Below are 23,217 nucleotides of genomic sequence, written 5' to 3' on the forward strand. Positions count from 1 at the left end.
CAGCTGGCCTGGAAACGGGGCATGGCTGCTCCATGAGGCACCTCTCTTGGTGTTTGTGTGGTGCTGAGGTGCTCAGCTTGGCTGGAGATAGGATGGGACTTGTCCTTCAGGTACCTCCTGAGGCAGTTCTCCCTCCTGGAGCTCGTGGAGTGGCAGGAGAAGACAGGACTTGAGTCACTACAAGCTCCACTGGGGAAGGGGGACTTTGTGCTTCCCACAGGGATTCCTCTGGTCAGGAAGGAGTTGGCACTATAGAACATTAAGGTTGGTAAAACACTGAGATCTCCAACCATCAACCCAGCACCACCGTGTTCACTAAGCCATGACCTTATGGAGCAGAAGGTTCCTTGGAAGGAGTGGCACGGTGTCCAAGTGCTGGAGGCTTCAGGGATGGGTGGTCAGGCATTGGAATGGGCTCCCCAGGGAACTGGTGGGATCACCATCCCTGGAAGAGTTCAAAAGTGGATGTGGTGTTTCGGTGTACGCAGCAGTGCTGGGATAATGGTTGGGCTTGATCTTAGAGGGCCTTTCCAACCGTAACGATTCCATGAGTCTGTAAGTTTTACAGTCTGTGAGTTTTTGGTGTGTTTGGATAACACCAGATCCTGTGCTTCTTTGGGCTGCTGGGAGAGGTGAGGGCACTGGGAGGGAGAGGGCACTGGGAGGGAGCAGCAGCTTATGGCTTCATGTGAGCTCCCAAATCCAGAGCACTTGGGCTCCATGGGAAAGGTCAGGCTCCTGCCCTGCTCCCTCCTCCCTCCCCAGCATCCACAGTTGTTAACTGGTTTCAGAAAGCCCTTTTAGATCAGGAATTCTTGTTAATGGAAGTCCTGAGCGGGATGCAGATCATAATGATAATTAATGAGGGGAACCTTTAATAGAAGGAAGCAGAACGGTTGGAACAGTGGGCGTCCCGCTTTCAGAGCACAGCTGGTGTCCAAGGAGCAGAGAAATGTGCCTTGTCTCACTTCCTTCCCTTATTAAACCCAGCAGGTCTCCTGTCCTGGCTGCAGCGTGGATATTTATAATGCCCCATCCCTGTGGGATGGAGGGATTAAACTCAGTGTGTTAATTAGCCCAATGGCTCCCTTGGGCTCTTGGCTAGTGGAGGGGCCATCCCTGGGCACAGCAACCCTGCCAGCATCTTCTGGGAAGAGCTGCCAGATCCTGGTGGCTTGGATCTTCCCCTCCTGGAGAAACATTGCTGTTCCCTGCAAATGGAGAGGGTTTCTTGTATCCAGGAATTGCCAGAGGTGGTTGCACTCTGTGTGACCTCCCTCTAAACGAATGGAAGTGAAGGTTCCAGGATGCTGGGTTGGATATCTGATCAAAAGGAGCAGCTATCTCTGTCCTTCAGCCTCCTGCCACATGCTGTGGTGTTTGGGAGATGCCCTCGGACTGTCCTTAAACCCAGTCCTGCTGTAAGACACTCCAGAGAGTTAAACTGGAGATCTTGGGACCCACTTGTCCTGTTCTGCCCTGTGACTCAGCCTAGGAGGGCACTGTCTGGGGACATCACCACCTGCAGGCAGCTTCTGTGGCCATGCTGTGAGTGACAGCCTGAGCAGAGGATGGGAATTGCCTCAGCAATGGCACTTTTCAAGGGAGCTTCTAACAGGTTGCCCAGGGCAGTGGTGGAATCACCATCCCCGGAAGGGTTAAAAACACGTGTGGATGTGGCACTTGGGGACACGGTTTAGGAGTGCCCTTGGCTGTGCTGGGAGAGCAATCGGACTTGATGATCTTGGAGGTCTTTTCCAACCTGAGTGATTCCATGATTCTGTTCTTCGATCAGGTCACCCCAGTCCAGGGACGTTCCCGTTGTCACTAAGCAGAGAGGAGGCAGCGGTGCTCTGACCCCAACTCTGGCTCTTTCTCATCCATGGAAAACCTTCCTCATGTGTGTTTTTCTCCTCGCTTTCCCCAATCCCTTTTTCCCAGATGGAACGGCAGCGCCTGGCACGAGAGAAGCAGATGAGAGAAGAGGCTGAGAGGACCAGGGATGAGCTGGAGAGGAGGCTGATGCAGCTGAAGGAGGAGGCAACGATGGCCAACGAGGCTCTGGTAGGTCCCTGGGAGGCCGTTTCCCCAGTCCTGCAGCTGCTCCTCACTCTTTCCACTGCGGAAGCGTTTTTGGAAGCGCACTACAACTGCCCTAAGGCTGCTCCCAAACTGCTGCCAGTGGCCAGTGAGCAGCAGGCTGGATGGAGCTATTTCGTCCTGCTGGGCTGCTTGGGAGGAGCACAAAGAGGATGATTTGGGACGGAGCCTGGGCACATCCCGGCCTCGGCGGCAGACGGCTGCAGGCTTTCACGGAAGGGAGGGATTCTATGGAGCGTGTCGGAGCGAACAGCTCGGGGCCCTGCTCCGGGGGCTGTGGGCACATTTGAGGAGACATTGGCTGTGCTTAATGGCTTCGTGTCCTGGAATTGTCAGATGAGGTCGGAGGAGACGGCGGATTTGCTGGCGGAGAAGGCGCAGATCACGGAGGAGGAGGCCAAGCTGCTGGCTCAGAAGGCGGCCGAGGCCGAGCAGGAGATGCAGCGCATCAAGGCCACGGCCATCCGGACCGAGGAGGAGAAGCGGCTGATGGAGCAGAAGGTGCTGGAGGCAGAGATGTTGGCACTGAAAATGGCTGAGGAGTCGGAGAGGAGGTCAGAGGGTACAACCTTGCAGCTGCCTCTGCTTTGCTTCCCACCCCCTTCAAGTTATCCCTCTGAGTTACCCTCCCTCAGCTTTCCCACATGTGTCCAACAGCAAATGGCCCTTGGGCCCAGCTGGTTTCCCTCTCCAAAAGCCAGCTCTGCTTTTGGGTGCTTTCTGCCATCCCTCCCCTGCATTCCCCAAAGTATTTAACAACATTAATAACACTTGGAGGTTGTCCTTCCTCTGGATGGTAGATCTACATTCCCTATTCCCTCCTTATTCCTCTACTTATCTCGCAGTTGTTCAGTTCTCCTTTCCAGCCGTGAGTTCTGTTCCAGGTCAGCCTTGAACAGAGACTTTGCTCCTTGTTAAAACTGCTGTTTCCACCCTCCTGACACCCGAGCCCAGGTCCCATGGTGAATGTGGCAGTGAGCAAGTAAAAGATCAGCCTTGTTTCCTTCCAGCTGATGACTCCTTTCCGTGTGAGAGCCTGCTGGGTGTCAGCCCTTCTGCTCGGATGAGCACAGCCCTTCTCCATCTCTCCTTGCCTATTCCACACCTACGCTGGCATCCTGCTTCTCCATCCTCTCGTTCCTCCTGGCTCCAGTCTGACATTTGCTGTTTGCTCTTGGTCTTTGCAGGGCGAAGGAGGCTGATCAGCTCAAGCAGGACCTGCAGGAGGCTCGTGAGTCAGAGCGCAGAGCGAAGCAGAAGCTCTTGGAGATCACCAGCAAGTCTTCCTACACAGTAAGAGAGATCTGTGTTGTAATTCCCAGTTCCATGCCCTCCTCTGTAGCCTGGAGGAGCCTCCTTCTCCATCCCAGCCACGGAGGGGGCTGAGCTGTCTCGTGGCTGCTCAGGAATCCTGAGCAGTGCTTGCCCTTTTCATCCCTGCATCTCATCCAACAGAACTTCACTATGCTCTTTTTTTTTTTCCCCACCCACCTCTTGCTATGAGAGCAAAGGAGCTGCTGGGGAAATTAAAGCAGCAAATTTTAAACCAATTTAGCAGCCGTGTCAGAGCCCCACTTTGCCAGCATGTGTGGAGTGCAGCAGCTCAGCAATAACCTTTAAAATAGGGTTAAGTATGTCCTTATTCTTGTTAGGTGGGATAAACACTCTTCAGAACCTGTAAATTCATTCTTTGGGCATAAACTGGACTTTTATGTGCTGGAAAAAAAACTTAACTTGAAGGGAGATTATTCCATAATTGTCCATTAAGAGGATTTCACACCTTCCTCTGAAGCATCTGGTCCCGGTTGCTGCCAGGCACCGAAATGCCAGACTAAATGACCATTGCTCTGACTTGTCTGGCAGCTCTTTTCCTCTGCTTCCCTAATTGTGCCTGCAAACCCCGTTAGGTGCCCCCATCCCTGCAGCTCACACCTGCCAGCATTCCTTCCTGGCCTTAGGGAAGGGGAAGAGCATCAGGAATAGGTTTGATGTGGGAGTTACAGGCGGCAGCACCGAGGCTTGTATTTGTACCTGCAGGCTCCTTCCCCCCTCCTTTGGAAACGTTAGAGGAGCAGATTGGGGAGGGGTTGAGAAGAAGCAACTTTACATCCCTATTCCCTGGAGTTCCCTGCAAGAATATTTGGAAGCTGTTAAAAATAACAGTGATGGAAAATAATCAGGTGCTCTCAGCTTTGGGACACTCAGTCAGTGAGTGCTGGATAAACCCCAGCTTTGGGGTGCTCCTTCTTTTACAAGTCACTGGAATTCTTGGATGCACCAGCTCCTTAATTCTGGGTTTAACTTGTGCACAGGGAGTGGTGTCCTCATTGGAGCTCTGCTGCATGGCTACACCAGCCCAGTGTGGAATTTGGGCAGCTCTTCCACATCCGTGTTCCCTCGTGTTGCCATGTCCATCCTTAGTGAAACCAGCAGAGCCTCAGCTCGAAGCCCTTGTGCCGAAATCCCAGTGCAGGGAGCAGCTGTGTGGCTCTGCTCTCTGCTCCTGTGCAGTTAGAGCCTCTTAGTGGGAATGCTGTGGGATTGCTCCACCCCTCCAGCTGCATCTGCCTGGAGGCAGAGCTGCCTCTTCCAGACACATGGGGCTGTGTCCTCTGCCTTCCCTGAAGAGCCCTGGCCTTCTGGGCATGGCTGCCAGTGCCTGGTGGGAAGGGAAATGCTTCTTTCCCTCCCCATTTTGGTGGCAGGGTCCCCTCATGCAGCTGCTCCTCCTGCCCCTCTCCCTGCCCTAGGATGAGGGCCATGCTGCACAGACTCCATGGCTGTTGTTTTCCAAGGTCAGGAGGAGGCTGGTGTGACCAGCATGTCTGTATCCACGTGAAAACACCTTGCTGGGCTCTTCCATCCTCTGTTACACTTCCCTGGATTGCCAGCACATGGAGGGACCCTGTTTTGAAAGCCGGTTTTGGGAGACTCATGGCAGCTCTGATGAATGGTGCAGGATTCTGACTTTTCTCTTCCTGAACGAGGGTGTAACACTGGGCTTGTTCTTTTCCACGGTCCCAGACTTGTGCTGTGTCTTCCCCTGACGCTGGGAGCTAAGCAGGACTTCCCAAGAGCAGGAGAGGAAGGAGGGAACGGATGGATGGAGAATCATTTAGGTTGGAAAAGACCCTTAAAAGATCGAGTCCAATCCCTAACCTAACTGTGCTGCAGAAAAGGCAAAATAAACAGTTAAATAGATAATTTTTTCAACTTTCCAGTCTCCAGTCCTGGTTCTTTAAAGCTTGTTTCAGTGTCTTTTTAGTCCTTGAAGCCCAGGCTGTTTTTATGATGTCACTGATAGGTGATGCATGAGAAGTGAGACGTGGATCTGAGTCTCAGGCCGTCAGGGCTTGGAGAACAATTCATTCCTTATGGACTTGGCGACGGCTCTTTGCCTCCCTCAGTGCCCTTCAGGTGCCAGATAAAGGCAATCACCTCCTCTCTGATCCTGTGGGAGCTCTAAGTAGCTGGTTTGGGCTTGCCCAAATTCTTGAGCAGTGGAGTAAAGGCAGTGGCAGCACCAGGAGGAGCTTTCCCTGCGGGGGGAACCTCTTGACCTGCTCTGTGCTCCCTCCGGATTCTCCGTCTCGCTCTGTATTCCAGAGGGATCAGAGGGATGACCGCTGCCAGCGTGGTGCTTGCCTCTGTTAATGGCAGGAAATTGCTGTAATGCAGGAACAGGGCTTTGCAGTTTGTTCCTGGTGAGGAAACACATATGGAAAAAGCTCCCTGTCCCTTTTATCACCCTGTGCCTACGCATTAGAAGTAACAGCACCTGCTGCAACACCTGCCCGGGATTGGTGCAAATGGCAGGGAATCTACAACAGGAATTCTGCCCCTCTGCCCCGCTCTGGTGAGACCCCACCTGCAGAGCTGCCTCCAGATCCGAGGTACCAGCAGAGGAAGGACCTGGAGCTGCTGGAGCCAGTCCAGAGGAGACCACGGAGCTGCTCCAAGGGCTCCCTCTGCTCTTGAGCCAGGCTGGGAGAGCTGGGGGTGCTCACCTGGAGAGGAGAAGGCTCCAGGGAGACCTCAGAGCCCCTTCCTGAAGTGCTTAAAGGGGCTTCAGGAGAGCTGGAGAGGGACTTGGGACAAGGGCTGGAGGGACAGGACCCAGGGAATGGCTTCCCAGTGCCAGAGGGCAGGGCTGGATGGGATATTGGGAAGGAATTGTTCCCTGGGAGGGTGGGGAGGGGCTGGGCTGGAATTCCCAGAGAAGCTGTGGCTGCCCCTGGATCCCTGGCAGTGTCCAAGGCCAGGCTGGACGAGGCTTGAAGCACCCTGGGACAGTGGAAGGTGTCCCTGCCCATGGCAGGAGTGGGATGGGATGAGCTTTAAGATCCTTTCCCACCCAACCCATTCCATGATTCTGTTAAATGCTTTGCTCCACATATCAAGCCTGTGCCTTTGAACCTGCTCACTCTTTGCTTTTTCCATACTCTTTCTCACTTCTGTTGCTCCCTGGCTTCTCCACCAATTTTTTCCTTGCTCCGTGGCAGAGCTGTGCCGAGGGAAGAGAAGGAAGTGGCTGTAGCAACCCTGATGAATTGGCTCAGGCCTTAATGGCTGCAGCAAGTGAAACTCCTGCTCTACTGTTACTGCTGCTGTTGGGAGTTTTTAAAAACAAAACCCAACAAAGCTTGTGCTGAAAAAAAACAAGCTAAAGGTTGTTTGAAGGCCAGCAGGCTGGCTCGGATGCTCCTGGCTCCCCTGCGCTGCAGGGACGGGAGAACCTCACGTGGGAAGGGCTTTGGGAACACCTGTGTGCCTTACAGGGAAGGGACTTGAATGTCAATGGGATGCAAGTATTTAAATCAGTTAAGTGCTTTGGCAGACCTGTCCCCTTTCCTTCGAGACTGGAATTTAGGTACTGAGCTGTCCCTTCCAGCGCCTGCTCCAGAATTAATGTGCCTTTGTTCCGTGCTGGCAGCAAAGGGGGAGTAAGGAGCTGGGTTTCCTTGTCATGTGGGTCTTAACTCACCTGGAAGGCTCCAGCCAGGCCAAGTGCAGTTTGAGGCACCACCTTGTTTATGCTTGTACGAGGTGTTTGTGTTCCACCTCCGCCGCTCGATGAAATGTTGTCCCTCTCAGATTTGTCCGAGCTGGGAAGGAGCCCTGGCTGTTTGTGAATTCCAGGCTGGTGGTGAGCAAACAGGCAGGTTATTGTGCAGAGTAAATCTGTCACCCCAGTGCTTGCAGGTCTTGCTGAAGTGGAGCTAACTGAAAACAGTGCCTGGAGTACCCCAAATAGGAGAAATGAGGGAAAGGAAGAACCAGCTGAAGCTCAAACTCTCGTTTGTTAGAGCGGGTACCCAGCAGTGCCATTCCAGGTTTGGGCACATCGTTTTCCTTACAGGAATCCCTTAAAGCAAGAAGGAGCATCCAGGAGGGAGGTGGGGGATCTTTTGGATGCTGGGCTGGGTTTCTCATACCCTAGAGCAGGGCTAAGCAGGCTGGCAGCAGTTGTGACTCAGCCCCATCTGATGCTGCTGTGCCACCCTTGACGTGTGCCCTGTTTGCCACCTCATCCAACGTGCTGCAGGAGCAGAGCCATGACTCCATCAGGCTCTTCCTCTCCTCCTAATGAGCCCATTTGTTAGAGGTGTGACAGAATTTTTGACTGAGAGGAAGAAGGGTCATTTATTTGGAGAACATAAAATCTGAGGGCCTGGCAGTGTGTGTCACTGGGGGATATCAAAGCATTTTGCAGGAGGAAGAAAGTCCCAAATCCTTGCTCAGGTGTTCCAGGAGTGATTTGCTGTGTTATCTCAGCATTTCCAGCTGAATCTAGAAGTGGTTTTTAAACCTTTGGAACTGTAAATTACTGAGGAGATAAAAATGTGTCGGTACATCTCTGTGGACCTTGCTGGAATGGCATCTTTGGGGTCACATTGGTCTTTGCTCAGGCTTTGGGGAGCTGTGGAGTGCAGGACTCTCCTGTCTCTCTGTGTCTGCACGGGGTCTTACATTGTCCCTGTTCACAGCTTGAACTTTATAAACCTGACTGGATGTTAAATAGCTGACAGATGACTCCCCAAGAGGCAGCTTCTGTCCAGCTTAAAAGTGACATAGCAGTGATAAACCCTTGATTTTACCAAGCTTTGTCAATAGATTTTGAAGGCAGGTGGTGTTTTGTCTCCTCTTTAGTGCTGCAAAGAGTCCTGGAGGAGCAATGGCTTCGAATTGAGGAGCAAATTGGGAATGGAGCAAGGGGATCTCCAGGCTGATCTGGTGTTTGGGACTGTGGGCTCGAGTGTTGCTCTGATTTTACATCAGTGCTGCAGAACGTTTGCTGTAGTGACACTCGTGTGGCCCAGAGTGATTAATTTGTGCTCTCTCTTCAGCAGTCCATGAACTCGAGTACCACAGCACTGCCCACTGACCTGCCAAGCTTCAACCTCATCAGCGAGAGCCTCTCCTTCGACTTCAAGGATACAGACATGAAGAGGCTGTCCATGGAAATCGAGAAGGAGAAGTACGTGGCACGCATCCAGTCCAGGATGGGCTGGGATTTGTGCTGGACATGAGCCAGGTGTGGCCAAGAAGGCCGAGGGCACCTGGGCTGTGGCAGCCCTGGGGTGGCAGCAGGAGCAGGGCAGGGCCCGTCCCCTGTGCTGGCACTGCTGGGGCACCTCCAGTGCTGGGGCAGCTCTGGGACCCTCCTGACAAGAGAGACCTGGAGGGGCTGGAGCGTGTCCAGGGCAGGGAACGGAGCTGGGAAGGGGCTGGAGCCCCAGGAGTGGCTGAGGGAGCTGGGAAAGGGGCTCAGCCTGGAGCAAAGGAGGCTCAGGGGGGACCTTGTGGCTCTGCACAAGTCCCTGACAGGAGGGGGCAGCCGGGGGGGTCGGGCTCTGCTCGAAGGGAACAGGGACAGGAGGAGAAGGAACGGCCTCAGGCTGGGCTGGGGAGGGGCAGGTCGGATGTTGGGAACATTTCTTCATGGGCAGGGCTGTCCAGCCCTGGCACAGCTGCCCAGGGCAGTGCTGGAGTCCCCATCCCCAGAGGGATTTAACAGCCCTGTGGATGTGGCACTGGGGGACAGGGTCAGCGGTGGCCCTGGCAGTGCTGGGGAATGGTTGGACTCGATGTTCTCAGAGGGCCTTTCCAACCTGAGCAATTCTGTGCTTGTCCTGGCTGAGCATTTCCCTGGTGGGGACCTGGTGTCACAGACCTGTCCCTGCCACCTGCTCACAGGTGAGCTCAGGGCCCAGCTCCAGGCAGTTCCTCTCCCTGTGGAATTCTGGCTCCTGTTCAGGCTGGAATTGCCCACGGTGGTGGAAAGAGTTAACAGGAGGCTGAGTGCTGGAGCCCTGAGCTTGAGGGTTTGCATCTGTGTGTTAAGGTCCTGCACTAGGACTTTAACCCCTTCTCCTTGGAATTTGTGTCACGTTCAGTTCCCCTATAAAAAGTGTTCCCCGGCAAGTTTGGATGTGATTATGAGCTTTGATCTTGTGTTTTCCTGAGGGTGTAAGTGTAGCCTTGGAAATTACCAATTGAGCAGAAATCAAAGCAGGTCAGATTTTAATCTTGGTAGTAATGATGTGCTTTGTTCATCGATTGGGTCGTAGATCAAAGCCACAATGGCTCTGTCATCCTGATCTGGCCAACACTTCCCGAGGCTGGAATGCCACACCCCTGGATCCCTCTCAGAGGGTGCTTCAGTTTGCCTCTTCTCAGTGCCCTCTCCCGTGTGTGAAATCACAGACCTAGAGACAGGAGATTAAGAACTTCTCAGAACTTTTCCCAAAGCCAGAAGGAAAAAGAAGCTGAAAATAACACGATAATTCCTGGTTCTGTAGCCAGGTTGCTAACTAGGTCATGCTGCTCTCCTGAGCAGGGAGAGCTGCCTCTGCCAAATGCTGAGAGCAATAGGATGCTTTTCCTGTCTTCTCTGGGGCTGTTCTCTTTCCTCTGGTGCTGGGACAAACCTCTCTACAAATTTTGGCACTGGAAAGGGTTCCTATTACCCTGCTGGCCCTCTGACCTGGCTCAGGGGGTTAATCACAGGTACAAAACTCACGGTGTGATTTTTCATTGTGGAAGGCAGTTCAGGACAAGTCTTGGGAATGGCTGGAGTTGGGGATTGGGTTTTTCCCCCTTCCTTGCTTTTTTTTTTTGGGAGGCTTTCTCTCTGCCAGGGATGCTGCGTGTCTACAAGATACCTGATATTTTGGGGACAGCGCTTGCTCCCACACATTTTACAAGCTAAATCCCTCTAAAACACAACAAGTCAGCACATCAGCGTCCTTCCTCGTGGGAAGATTCGTGGATTTGGGTTGTGGAGCAGGTTTGGGAAGGGGTGCAGGGGTGTAGAGCTGTCCTGAGTAGCTGCTTAAACCACTGTGTGGTGTAAACCTGTGTCAGCTTCACTTGCAAATTGGGAGACTTAAAATACCAGCTCAGGTTTCATTTTGTATAATAATGTCACTTACACTTTTATTGCTGGCTTGGCTGTCTGGGTCCTCTTTAATAAGGAACAAATAATTGCTCTGAGTAGCTCACTGTGTGCTATAAACTGATAGTATCAGTTCCACACGCTAAAAATAATGAAGAAAAGCTGTTTCTGTTATAATTCTGTTATCGGGTATCACATCACCACGTGCAGCTGGTCAGTGCTGACCTGGGGCTGTTTTGTGTGTGTGTGTGTTAGGGTGGAGTACATGGAGAAGAGCAAGCACCTGCAGGAGCAGCTCAACGAGCTGAAGACAGAAATCGAGGCACTGAAGCTCAAGGAGAGAGAGACAGCTCTGGATATTTTGCACAACGAGAACTCCAGCCGGGGCAACAGCAAGCACAACACTATTAAAAAGGTATCAGAGGGCCCCAGTTTGTATCTCCCCTGATGAAACCCTTGAAAAAGAGCCCTAAAATCACCCTGCTTTTGATAATCAAATTGTTGGATCTAGGTTTTCTTCCCCAGCAGCTTAGCTTTGAACAGAGAATTCCAGCTTCTGGTGCTCCTGGTGTCCTGACCCAGCCTGGTCTCTCCAGTGCTGTGGGGTGGGATGTGAAGGTCTCCAGGGCTGAAGGTCTTGCTGAACCTTCAAAGCTGTACTGGGATGTTGTTGGAAGGGATCTGCATCCCTAGAGAACAAGAAAAGCCCTCCCTGCCTATTGCAGCCATTCCCTTTGAGCACTGAGCTGGTCTGGTGAATAATGAGGGCAGAAATACTCCTGACTTAGGAGCTCTCAGTGGAAAAAGCCAAAAGCTCTTCCTCTCTTTTAATCTCTCTAGAGAAACCTGTAGTGCAGCTTCAGTCACTAACAGCAAAGCCTTTGCTGGCCAGGGGTGTGAGACCTCTGCTCCCTGGAGCCACCTGCCTCCAGAAATGAGGCTGACATGAGGAACTTCAACCAAAAATTCAGGCTGCCTGGGTCTGCTGACCCAGGGGTCACCTGAAAGCTCACAACAAAACCTCTTTATTTCTACATCCCGTCTTTTTCCTTTGGCTCAGTGCTGGGCTCTGTAATGAGGGGCTGGGGGCACATCCATGATGGATTTGGTGGGATGTGGTGTCAGCCCCACTCACCTGCAAAGGCTTTTTCCCCTGCCAAGGCTTTTTCCTGGCTGGCTTTCTGCTAGCAGCTGTCCTCGGGAAGGATTCGCATATCCGTACGGCACAGGATGCGGGCTGTGGTAACAACTCCAGGCTTGAAAAACAAATCCTGCTCTCTTTACTACTCCCAGCCAAGAGTTACTTCTGAAAGGATTTGGAAATATCAGTTCTTGCCGACTTTCGTGGCTGGGAGTTTGTGATCACTGAATTGGGGCAGGAAAATGGATCTAGCGGGGCTCACTTGGCAGCTTCCCCATGCTGGCCCGGAGCTATTCAGGTTCCTGTCACACCAGAGCAGAGAAAATAAAAATCTTCACAGCCCCTTTTGTCACTGTAGAATCTGGAGGCGTTTCTGCTCCCAGTAGGTTTTCGTAGGATTTGTCTCTGTGTTCCAAGTCCTTGGTTTAAACAGAAACTGCTAAATTTTCACTTCTGACAGAGAGGAGTTCATAGAGAGCTGATGGTCCCATTTGTCTCCCTTAAAGAGGGTGCCTGGGCCATCATTTCCATGTTTGTCAGGGCTTGTCATGGTGCTGTCACTCTGCCTTTCTTTGAAGCTGGACTCTTGTCCCATCCCCTCCCTTCCGGAGTGAGCCGAGGCTGCCCGGCTGCTGCATCGTAGCAGGGAGCAAAGGTTCCCAAGTAACAGACTATTAGTGGGGACATCAGAGGGAAATTGCAGCCTGCTCTGCTCGGGGAGGTCAGCAGGGCTTTTGTCTTTGCCGTGGTGAAGGCAAGCAAAACACAGGGCACTGGGAATGGGATATCAGTCCAGCAATACTTCAATGGCACCAACCCTCTGCCTCACCTGGAAGCTGCTGATTGCTCCAGGCAAGCCCTAAGATCCCACAAATCCCCTGCCCTTGTATCACACACGGGGGTTATTATTATTATTTGTTGTTGTTCATTTTATTTTGCTGGTTTAGCCTCAAGCCCAGGGCAGAAGACCTATCTGCATTTGAGCATTCCAAGTAGGTTATACCTTATTCCAAGGTACTCTGCGTGGGGGTGCTGGGATCTGGCTGTGGCACTAACCCGTGCATGAGCTTGCCTGCGCTCCGGCGGGACCGGCTGCCCGCGGTCACCCTTCCAGCCCGGCTCTCCCTCCCTTGGGAGCGCTCCCACCTCTCTGCATTTGTTCCTACACCTGATCCTCCATGCTGGGAAGTGCCTTTCTTGGCAGAAGTTGAGTTGGCAACCTCAGAGGGGGAGTGCAGGTAGAGGCACTTAAATAATTCAGCACGCCTGTTTTTTGCACCGGTGGTTGGGAATCTATCGGAGGTGCAGGGCAGCCTTTGAAGATTCCTTTAATGAAGTAAACCAGCACCTTCCCCCCTTGTTTGCTGCAGAAAGAAATTCAGGATGTAGGGAAAAAAATACCCCAAACAAACAGCCAAACCCCATCAACTGCTGCCAACACTGTCAAAACAGGCTAAAAATGCACAGCTCCGTCTCGGAGCGGAGCAGCACGAGGATGCTCTGCCTGTTTGAGAAGCGTCCCAGGAAGGTAAAGGAGAGGATTGAGGACAGCTGGTGTCTGCAGGTGGCTCTTGGGCCAGGGGAAGGTCACTGGCACACCTGGGGACAGGAGTTGTCCTTCTCCCTGCACTGCCTCTGTCTGTGCCTCACCTCCTCCCGCCCGGGGGGGGTCCTGCTCTCTTAATGCCATGTCTCTTCTTCCCAGAGCCTGCTTTCCTTCAAGGATTTGCCCTCGATGCTCAGGCTGTGTGTGTGCTGAGCATCCACTCCCTCCTTTGGGAGGATGAGTTCGGGGGAGCTTTCCTGCTCTTCCCTGGGGCGAGGTTCTTGCACAGCCGCGGGGTTTTGGGAGCTTGGAGTCGGTGGCACTCAGGGAAGTGCTGGGATGGTGGCACTCACAGGTGGCAGAGCTGCTGGAAAAGAGAGAGCAATTCCCCAGCACCTCTGGAGCTCAGGAGCAGAGGCAGGAGGATGTTTTACCCAGGAGCAGTCAGCACAAGTCTGTGCTGTCCTTCACTGCACTAGCCGTTCCAGGGGCTGTAAGTCCCTGGAGTTCAGGGTTTGTGCCAGCTCTGGGGAGCTGTGGATGTTCCCCAAAACAGGCTGCTCTCATTGTTAAGCACTTCCATGGGGAAGAGGCAGAAAGGGGTGACCCTGCAGGTCTGGGCCACCTTGAGGGAGGTGTTGGACATCCCCACACAGACTGGCCGTGGATGAAAACCATTATCCCATCACACCTGCCTTGAAGAGCTCCACGGCAGGTAAATTTGGGGTGAAATCCACTTGCAGCCGCAGCACAGGGAGGTGAAATTCAGCCCTGGCAGTTTGTGGGAAGACTCTTCCAGCAGCTGGGAGCTCTCCAGTGCCCGGGAGGAGCCCCATAATTAAAGCAGCTGCACAGCAAGCACTGCAGTGTGACCTCTGGGGTTTGGTGCCTGCCTTTGAAGCCGCCTGCTAAGTTTTTCATGTTTAATTACGTGGTTAACATGCTAATCCCTTTTTATGAGCTCTGTGGGCACAGCACAGACACCTCATCTGGAAGCTGCTCTCCCTTCTCCGTAGCTCCCCACCGTGGGCTGGTGCTGTGGCTCCAGCTGGCTCCGATTCAGGAGGGTTTGTCACTTAAGCTGTGGTAGAGGGTGAAAAACCCACTTCTTCCTCATCTCCTCCACTGCAGGAAAGCTCCCAGGACAGGCTGCTAAAACACAATCAGGTCTTTGATTCCAGTTGCTTTCTTCTTGCACAGTCATGCTTATTTACTGGGATTTAAGCCCTTTGAAGTATCCAGGCAAGGAGCAAATCTCCGTGCCTGTTCCCAGACAAGCGGCTTTGTCGTTGAGCCTCTGGTCCTTCCACAGGCAGCCTTGGCCTCTCCTGCCAGGCTCTCACGTGGCTGAGAGCAGCTTCTCCAGGGCTTGAGCTCAATCCCAGGGGATCACTTCTGGGGCCCATGGGGATTGTGCAGATCCTGCTGGCTCCTCTCCTGGCTCTGATCCTGGATGTGGATCCAGTGTTGCCTTTGACTTGGATAATGTTCATTGTGGAGATGCTCTGAGATGCTCTCCAAGCTGGGGGGGCTCACCTGGAGAAGAGAAGGCTCCAGGGAGACCTCAGAGGCCCTTCCAGTGCCCAAAGGGGCTTCAGAAGAGCTGGAGAGAGACTGGGGACAAGGCATGGAGGAACAGGACACAGGGAGTGGCTTCCCAGTGTCAGAGGGCAGGGCTGGATGGGATATTGGGAAGGAATTGTTCCCTGGGAGGGTGGGGAGGCCCTGGCACAGGGTGCCCAGAGCAGCTGTGGCTGCCCCTGGATCCCTGGCAGTGCCCAAGGCCAGGCTGGACATTGGGGCTTGGAGCAGCCTGGGACAGTGGGAGGTGTCCCTGACTGTGGCAGTGCCGGGACTGGATGGGTTTTAAGGTCCCCTTTGGATTTAGGCACTGAACAGTTCCCAGCTGGAAGCACAGAAGGGTGAGTGAGGCAGAGCCAAGGGGACTCCTGCAGCCTTGGCTTCCCTCCTGCCACCTTTTGGCTGTGGTCTGTCCTTGTAAGGACACTGGTGGCTGCTGGTGGCACTGCTGCCTGAGTGTCTCGTCATGCAGACAGAAAGTGCCACCCCCAAATGTCAGGAGGCTCCTTCATCATCTGCACAGGTGGAAGGAATTTGGGAGGCTGGTGCTGGGGCAGACACCTTCCCTGTTTTCCACCTGCACCAGGCAAGCAGCGTGCTGGGGATCACTGAAACCTGTCCCTCAAGGACTTCACAATTCCTGTGGGTTCCTGTCATCTCCTTTGCTCACCTTTCCCCCTCTGGAACTGCGGATTCCCTGGAATAGGTCTGTTTTGCTCCAGTGGTTTGGTGGGGAGATGGAGGATGTTGTTGTTCCCCTGGTGCCTCGTCCTGCAGAGGGAAAGGACCAGCTCAAGGAATGCTCTGCGAGGGGCAAAAGGAGGGAGCCTGGGTGGGACAGCACAGGCTGAGCTGCCATCCTTCCCTGTGGATCCTGGGATAGGGATGAGGTGCTCTTGAGTCTCCTGCAGAGCTGTATAACCCGATCCCAGCTGGAAAGGGAAGGCGGAACAGGCACGCCACCAGCGGGGGACTTCCCAGGAGCAGCAGCACCGGCGTTTCCCATTCCCTTGGAAGCTGTGAGGTTGGAAAAGATGAGTGAGGCTGCCAGCTTCTCACTCAGCCTGGCACCTGGCTGGGGTGCAGGTGGGAGCTGGGAGATACCCGGTGGGCAGAGCAGCTCTGGGAACACATTTTCCAAGTGCATGAGGAGGTGGAGGCTCATCCCACGTGGATCTTGCCTGCGCACCCCCACGTGTGAGAGGCCACATCCCTTCCAGGTTCATTTTCTTCCCGCTTCTCCTCGGAGCTGGGAAGTGAAACTCCCAGGCAGTTAAACTGGGACACGGCAGCCTCTTTTCCTTGTTTACAAGGAACAAGAGGAAAGTAGGAAACGTCAGGCCTATCAGCTATTTCTGTGGCAGCCTTTGAAAAGCGTTTCCTTCACATGGAGCGTCATCTTCTCCTTTCAAACGGGCTCATCAAAGCATCGGGGGCTGGGGGACAGTTGTGCTCGGGAGAGAATAAACGGCAGCGTGGGAGTGAGACGGGAGCGGGAGGGAAAGGGGAAGAATCACAGGAAAATAGGGTTTGGGTTCAAAAGTAACGCTGGGAATGGAAAGGTCCACCTGGCCGGTGGGACTGGGGAGTGGGCAGGGGTGGAGAAAGGCACCAGGGCAGCGAGTGGGGAATAAAGAGGATTTAGTGTGTGGAGCAGTGGATGATGATTAGCAAGGACTGTAGATCTTCCCAGCCACAGGAAAACATCCTGGCATCGCACGGGGTGAGGGTGGCACAGGTCCCCCTCTGCTCTAGCCTGGCCAGGCTGCAGGATAGACAGCAAGGAAATGAGATATTTAAGCCTCTCCTTGCTGGGGGAGGCTTGGTGTGAATTGCATCCCCTTGCCCTGCCTGCTGCGTGGGGATGGCCCCAGCTCCGGGAGCTCGCAGGAGCCTCGGGGGGTTCCCCTGGATTGGGTTTGCCTGGCCCCTGCAGTGCTGTGCCTGCAGTTATTGGGTTACCCGCTCCAAACCGCCGGTGCCTGCCAGGCACTTACTGGGTTGCTTTGGGTTGTTTGTGTTTCCTAAATCAAATCAGTCCAGCAGCCCTGGGTAGCAGCAGGCTTGGAGGGGCCCTGGCCCAGGAATGCGGGGAGTGGGACTCTTCCCTCTCTTCCCTTCCTCAGATCTTGATTCATTGGAGCTCAGGCCGCTTAATTGTGCTGCCTCTCTCTCCCTCTAAATTTTCCTTGATGGCTCTGGTAGAGCATCGGGAGCCCACCCTCCCTCCTGCAGGAAGGAGATTATCATAATACTGCTTGTAAATCAATTTTTTTTCCCTTTTCTCCGCACTGACGAGGATGTAACTCCCTCTTAATCACCCTGCGCAGCCTTACGCTATGGGGAGGGATATTTATTTCTCCTCGCCTGGCCGGGAAAAGGGGATGCGGAGACTGCGCAGAGTTTTTTGGAGGTGTTGGAGGCTTTCACCCCACAGACGATGGAGAGGCCAGCACAGGGTGGTGCTCTCCTCTTTGATTTCATATCCCAGTGCAGAAAAGGAAGGAAAACCAGTTGAAGGAGTGGGATTTCCCTGCAGAGAGCTCCCCGTGCCCACCCGCTCCCACAGCGCCGGCTGGGATGAGTCAGGATGCCCCAGGAGCTCCCCTCGGCTCTTCCCATCTTCCCCCAGCACATCCCTCGGGACTGGTCCTGTGTGGTGCTCCCAGTGGGAGCAAGGATAGCCCTGCCTGCGCTCCACAGTGAGGGAAACAACCATAAAAGAAGGAAAAAGGGAGGGGGAGAGTTTTCCCTCCTGGCACGGGCGGTGGAGAGTCAGGGTGCAGTCAGGAGCAGCCCTGATTTCCTCAGTTCCGGTGCCTGGCTGCAGTCGGGTGTGAGGAGGCAGCTGCCTGGAGCTGCTGGGCAGCCCCAATCCTGGTCCTGGTCCCCATTGGAAGGGTCCTTAGAGCCCATCCAGTGCCACCCCTGCCATGGCAGGGACATCTCCCACTGTCCCAGGCTGCTCCAAGCCCCAATGTCCAGCCTGGCCTTGGACACTGCCAGGGATCCAGGGGCAGCCCCAGCTGCTCTGGGCACCCTGTGCCAGGGCCTGCCCACCCTCCCAGGGGGGAATCCCTGTGGTCTTTGCCTTTCAGGTGGCAAAATCTGGCCACTGCTGGGAGCCAGTGATCCACAGGGCACGGCCCTCTTGGGAAGTCTGTGCTCACACCTCTCCATGGGATCCCATCTCCTCAAGTCCCACCTTTGCTCCCACTCCCTGTATGGCTGCTCTTCCCGTGCCTCAGATTCCCTGGGTAGGTAAAAAAAGTACCACTGAGCCTCTCCAGGAGCCTTTGGATGTTGTGGATGAAAGCATCCAGCAAAGGAGCAGGGCTGCATCTCTCCTTCCTCTCTGTGCCTGTGCTGGATGCTCCGGAGCTCTGCCTCCGCCCGCTTCCCAAATCTCCGGGCTGAGACAGGCACAGCTTTGGGCTCAGGCTGCCCTCGGGGTACCCCAGGACCCCAAAAACACGTGGGGGGTTAATGGAGAGCTGTGTGTAGCTACAGGCAGAGAGCCAGGCTTGAAACAGTCGGATTCCTTGATAAGCCTGAGGGAAACATCTTCCCTGTGCTCCATCAGCGGCTGCAGCCGGCTCTGAGCAGAGCACTGGTTTTGCCACGGGGGTCCTGGGGGCATCTGCCTCACTGTGCTGTGAGGAATGAGCTCCTGTGGGCTGGGGAAGGGTGGGAGGCGGCTCTGGTTCCCCAGCCAGGCCGCAGAAGGGATGGATTCAGAGGCACAGCCTTGGGAAAGAGATGGATGGCAGGTAGATCATGGATTTGTGGAATGGTTTGCATTGGAAGGGTCCTTGAAACCCATCCCATTCCCACCCCTGCCATGGCAGGGACACCTCCCACTGTCCCAGGCTGCTCCAAGCCCCAATGTCCAACCTGGCCTTGGGCACTGCCAGGGATCCAGGGGCAGCCACAGCTGCTCTGGGCACCCTGTGCCAGGGCCTGCCCACCCTCCCAGGGAACAATTCCTTCCCAATATCCCATCCAGCCCTGCCCTTTCTCCTTACCCTGTTGCTCCATGCCTTGTCCCAAGTCCTTCTCCAACTGTTTTGTACCCCTTTAGACACTGGAACACTTCCAGGGATGGGGCTTCCTGTCAGATGGCCCCAGCAGTGGGTCTGGCAGCAGCCTGGGGCTCTCTGCTCCTTTTTTTTTTTTTCCCTCTCCAGCCTTAGAGAGGAAAAACACTGCCTGTAGCTCAGAGAATCCCTGTCCCACCTCACCCACCTCCCATCCAGCTCCAGAGGGGACACTGGAGCAGCCAGGGGGATGCTGAGGAGGAGGAGAGCCAGCCCTGGCCCAGGAGCTGCTGCCAAGAAAGATTATTAAGGCCCTGCAGAAATTTCCCCTGCAATACAGATTTTTTCCCGACTGGCATTAGAGCTGTGAAGGAATTACTGAGGAAGAGCCATGGGGGAGAAGCAGGGAGGGGGAAAACGCCTGACAGCCTGGTTGAGGGGCTTAACTCACTGTAAGGTGATCCCAGGATTCCTGTTCCAGCAAAACCGGCATTCCCGACGGAAGGCACCGTGCTTAATCCAGCTGAAGCCGAGCCCTGGCAATTAGCCGGCTGCTTTGGCAAACTCCTGGCGATCCAGCAGCTGCCGGGAAGGTGGCACTTCTCCCGGTGCACTCCATCGGGATGTCTGTAAATCCTGGGATTTCTTCCCCACCACTGAGGATTTCCTTTATCTCCTCTGGCCTGTTAGCAGACGGGCTCACGGCTACTCCGTGGGGTGTTATTTTTGGGATGGCTGTGGAAAGCTTTCCAAGGGTTTCTGAGTCCTGCTGGGCCTGCAAGGACAGTCCTGGGAGAGAGGGCTCTCCGGCTCTGTCCTCCAGTGGAATGGATGGAGCAAGGCTGGGATGAGGTCCCGGGGTGGCTGCATGGATCACACGTGCTGGGATGGGGTTGGATGTTTGGTGACAGAGGGGACACGTGCCGGTGGCTGCTGGAGTTGTGGGTTCTCCCTCAGCTCATGGAGGTGTTTCTCCTCCAGCTTCCCAAGACCCCTCGTATGTCCTCCTTGTCAGGGGCCCCTGGACTGGCTCCTTGGATCTGCTCTGCCATGTATCCCACATCCTGGAAGCCTCAGCCATGCCCATGACCTTGACTCAGTCTCTGCCCCGCTTTCCCTGGGCTGTGCTTGCTGTGGTGGGGGCTGCACGACCCCCAGCTTCCGCACCCCCCCGGCTTCCACGTTCCCTGGTACTTTCGGAGGGGTACAGGAGGCAGCAGCTCCCTCCTGGCGGCGACTCTGGGGCGGGTGCCCCCTGTGAGGTTGGAGGGTGCCCCCTGATCCCGCTCTGCTCTCTTCCAGCTCACTCTACAGAGCACCAAGTCCCGCGTGGCCTTCTTCGAGGAGCTCTAGGAGACAACTGCTCCACACCGCTGCTGCTTCCCGAGGCTCCTGCCCAGCCGGAGCCTGTCCCGGAGCCGGGGGCTGCCAGAGGGATCACCCCGGACCCAGCCAGCTGCTCCAGCCTCTGCACACCGATGGACTCGGGGCCGGCTGCCCATGGACTGTGTGATGCTCTCTAGCTCAGCATCCGTTCATCCTCCTCCTCCTGACACTTGGTTTTCCTGGGTTTTCCAGCTTTTTTCCTTATTTTTCTAGCTTTGCTTCCAGGCTCGGCCCTCCAGGCTTTTCCCTGGAGCCGGGGGTCGGGGCTGTGGCCGTGCCTTCCCACCCTGGCAGCCAGCAGAGGAGTGTGCCCGAGGGGCTCCCTGGCAGGGATGACATCCCTCTGGATTGCCTTCTCCTGTGGGCTCGGAGCTGTGTGCCAGCCTGGAATTCTGTGTGCCGGCCCTGGAGCCCTGCTCTGCTCCCGGAGCCCCTTGTGCCAGCCTGGAATTCCGTGTGCTGGCCCTGGAGCCCTGCTCTGCTCCCGGAGCCCCTTGTGCCAGCCTGGAATTCCGTGTGCCGGCCCTGGAGCCCTGCTCTGCTCCCGGAGCCCGGCGCGTGCGGCGGTGCCGGGAGCTCCATTAGGATCCCGAGCATGTTCCAGTGGAGTGCTGTAAATCAGGAGCGTCGCGCCGGCTCTCCCAGCGCCCGCTGGGGTGGGAGAGGAGCAGGGAGCGGGTTCCAGGGACCTGGGGCTGGGGGGATCCTTGGCTGCTTCCCTGGGGAGAGGAGGTGGGAGGGAGGAAGGGCTCCTCCTCCTCCTCCTCCTCGCTGCTGGGCACAGGTAGCGGGAGAACAGCTAGTGCCAACCAAATGAAACCTTCTTGTTCCTGCAAACTGTGACAAACCTGGGCAGCTTCAGGCTGGGGGGTCCGGGGGCACCGGGCTGGGCTTTCCCTGGATCCCAGGGCGTCCCAGCCCCCTTCCCGGGCTGAGCCCGGGGCTGCCTGCTCCTGCCTATCCCATCGCGGGTGCCTTTGCTCTGACCCCCCCCGCGGGGGGAATAGGGATGCCCTGACCTTCCGTTCCTGTCTCCGTCCCAAATCCTGTTCCCCGCTCGGGTGGAATCCTCTTCCAGCTGCGATTTACCCTCCAGCAGAGCCGGTGCTGCCCTGAGGATCCCCCACATCCCCTCAGGACCCCCAGTTCCTCCTTCCCACAACCTCCCCGGACCCACAGCCCCACCGCAGGCTCAGCCCGGGGCTTGGCGTGGAGTAAATCCCATCCCAACCCTTTTTATTTAAACCCTGGGATCAATTCCCCGCACGTGGCTGCAGTTCGGATGGCTGTGGCCTGGCACAGCTGCTTTCCCATGCCCTGGACTGTTGTACTCCGAAGGAATAACTGTTTTCTCCTGTTTTAATAAAAATTCACAGCACTAGGAGGGGAGCTGAGGCTTCTTTGCCTTTTTTTTTTTTCCTTTGGGAAGAACTGCTCGGAGCCCGGCTGCCGCAGTTAGCAGTGCCGGGATTACTGGGAAGCACGGCTGCAGTGCTGGGATCCCTCCGGCAGCTCCCACGGCATCGGGATGGCTCCGGAGTCCCGCTGTCCCCGGTCCCTTGGGGCTCTTTGCATCCCTCCTTGAGGGAAGAGGGGTTTGGGGTGCCCAGAGGGGCTGAGCCCGGTGTTTGCCATCCCTGATTCCGTCCTGCCTGGAATGAATAAAGGATGTGCTGCATTGACCTCAATTTTATAATTAATCACGGACGAAACCGGCCCAGCCCAGCAAGCCCCGACCCCCGGGGCTGTTCCCGGCCCTCCGGCCCCGCTGGGATCGGCGATGGATGCTTTTCATCCGCTCTCCGGCAGCAAAATCCCGGGACATTCCCCGGAGCTCCTGACCAGAGCTCGTCCCCAGCGCCGCGGGTGGGCTGGGGGATTTTTTCCGGTTGTTGTTGTTTTAAGCAGGGCTGAGGGGGGAGGGACGGGGTTTCTTTTGGCAGAGGGATGCCAGTGGGATACCCACGGGAATTCTGGGGAGGCTGAAGGCAGCCGGTGAGGGATGTGGAGGGTGACTCGATTTCCCACGTGGCCTGTGGTGACAGGAATTCAACTGGTGTGTCACCTGCACCGCCTGCATCCTGAAATTCATCCAGAAGAGCTCTTTCCAGCACAGGCCAGGGCAGGAGGGCAGGGGGATGCACTGGGAATGCACAGGGGATGGATGTGCAGGGATGGATGTGCAGGGATGGGATGTGCTGGGATGGATGGATGTGCTGGGGTGGATGGATGGATGTGCTGGGATGGGATGTGCTGGGATGGATGGATGTGCAGGGATGGATGCGCTGAGGATGCACCGGGTGAAGCCAGGGATGGATGCAGCATGGATCCACCTCTGGCATGGGGATCCTTGTTGCTCCCAGTGCTCTGCACAAAGCACTGCACATTCCCAGCCTTGCACATTCCCAGCCTTGCACATTCCCAGCCTTGCACCCTCAGGGTCTTCTACGTTCCCAGAGTCGCCTCTCACACTCCCAGCCCTGTGCCAGCTCCCTGCCTGCCCTCCCTGGCACATCCCAGGCCACTTCTCTCCTGTCAAAGGATGTTTCACCCTGATTTTTTCCCTTTTTAGCAAACTGAACTCAACAGGAGCTGCGGGCGTGGGTTGGTGTGAGCTGACTTTGCTGGAGGAGCAAAGCGGTGCTTTGAGAAGCCTTTGCCGTGCACCTCTCCCAGCCCCTTCCCCAGCCGTGGGTTCCTGAGGAAGGGAATTGGGGATTTGGCCAATCCCAGGCAGCACCCTAGGAGTGCTTTGGCAGCAGTTCTTCACTCTGGGGTCCCCAAAGTCTCCTCAACTCACGTTATTTCACTTCCAAACCATTAAATACTCTCAGCAATAACATAAAATGTCGAGAGCTGGAGATGAAAGGGACAGAAGGGGCACAGAGTGGCCGTGGGTGGCAAGTCAGGGGCCAGGAGCCCTGGCTGGGGATTCAGGGTGCCGGTTCAGAGCCCCCCCAAAACATGCACAGCTTTGGCCAGCAACTCCTGCAGGAAAAGAGCTTGGAATGGGCAGACGGGATAGATG

The 23,217-nt window shown here is 55.4% G+C and overlaps 1 protein-coding gene across 5 annotated transcripts in view; it reads left to right on the forward strand.

The window, feature by feature from the left end:
• NF2 (neurofibromin 2) overlaps positions 1-21,578 on the forward strand; it is a 47,105-nt gene extending 25,527 nt beyond the window's left edge. The window contains exons 11-17 of one of the 5 annotated variants that reach the window (XM_042023279.1): positions 1,942-2,064; positions 2,437-2,654; positions 3,288-3,393; positions 8,448-8,578; positions 10,754-10,913; positions 12,587-12,631; positions 20,106-21,578. In XM_042023279.1, coding sequence (XP_041879213.1) covers positions 1,942-2,064; positions 2,437-2,654; positions 3,288-3,393; positions 8,448-8,578; positions 10,754-10,913; positions 12,587-12,622 — 774 coding nt within the window. In that variant the 3' untranslated portion in view covers positions 12,623-12,631; positions 20,106-21,578. Of the gene's footprint in view, positions 1-1,941; positions 2,065-2,436; positions 2,655-3,287; positions 3,394-5,124; positions 5,314-8,447; positions 8,579-10,753; positions 10,914-12,586; positions 12,632-20,105 lie in introns of those variants that run through there. The other 4 variants (XM_042023290.1, XM_042023262.1, XM_042023270.1 and 1 more) reach the window with 4 other exon arrangements.
• The last annotated feature ends 1,639 nt before the right edge of the window (positions 21,579-23,217 follow it).

This window comes from Corvus kubaryi, unplaced genomic scaffold (assembly GCF_017639235.1).
Source record: "Corvus kubaryi isolate FWS band 111438036 unplaced genomic scaffold, C.kubaryi_AGA036_p1.0 127, whole genome shotgun sequence".
Taxonomy (NCBI): domain Eukaryota; kingdom Metazoa; phylum Chordata; class Aves; order Passeriformes; family Corvidae; genus Corvus; species Corvus kubaryi.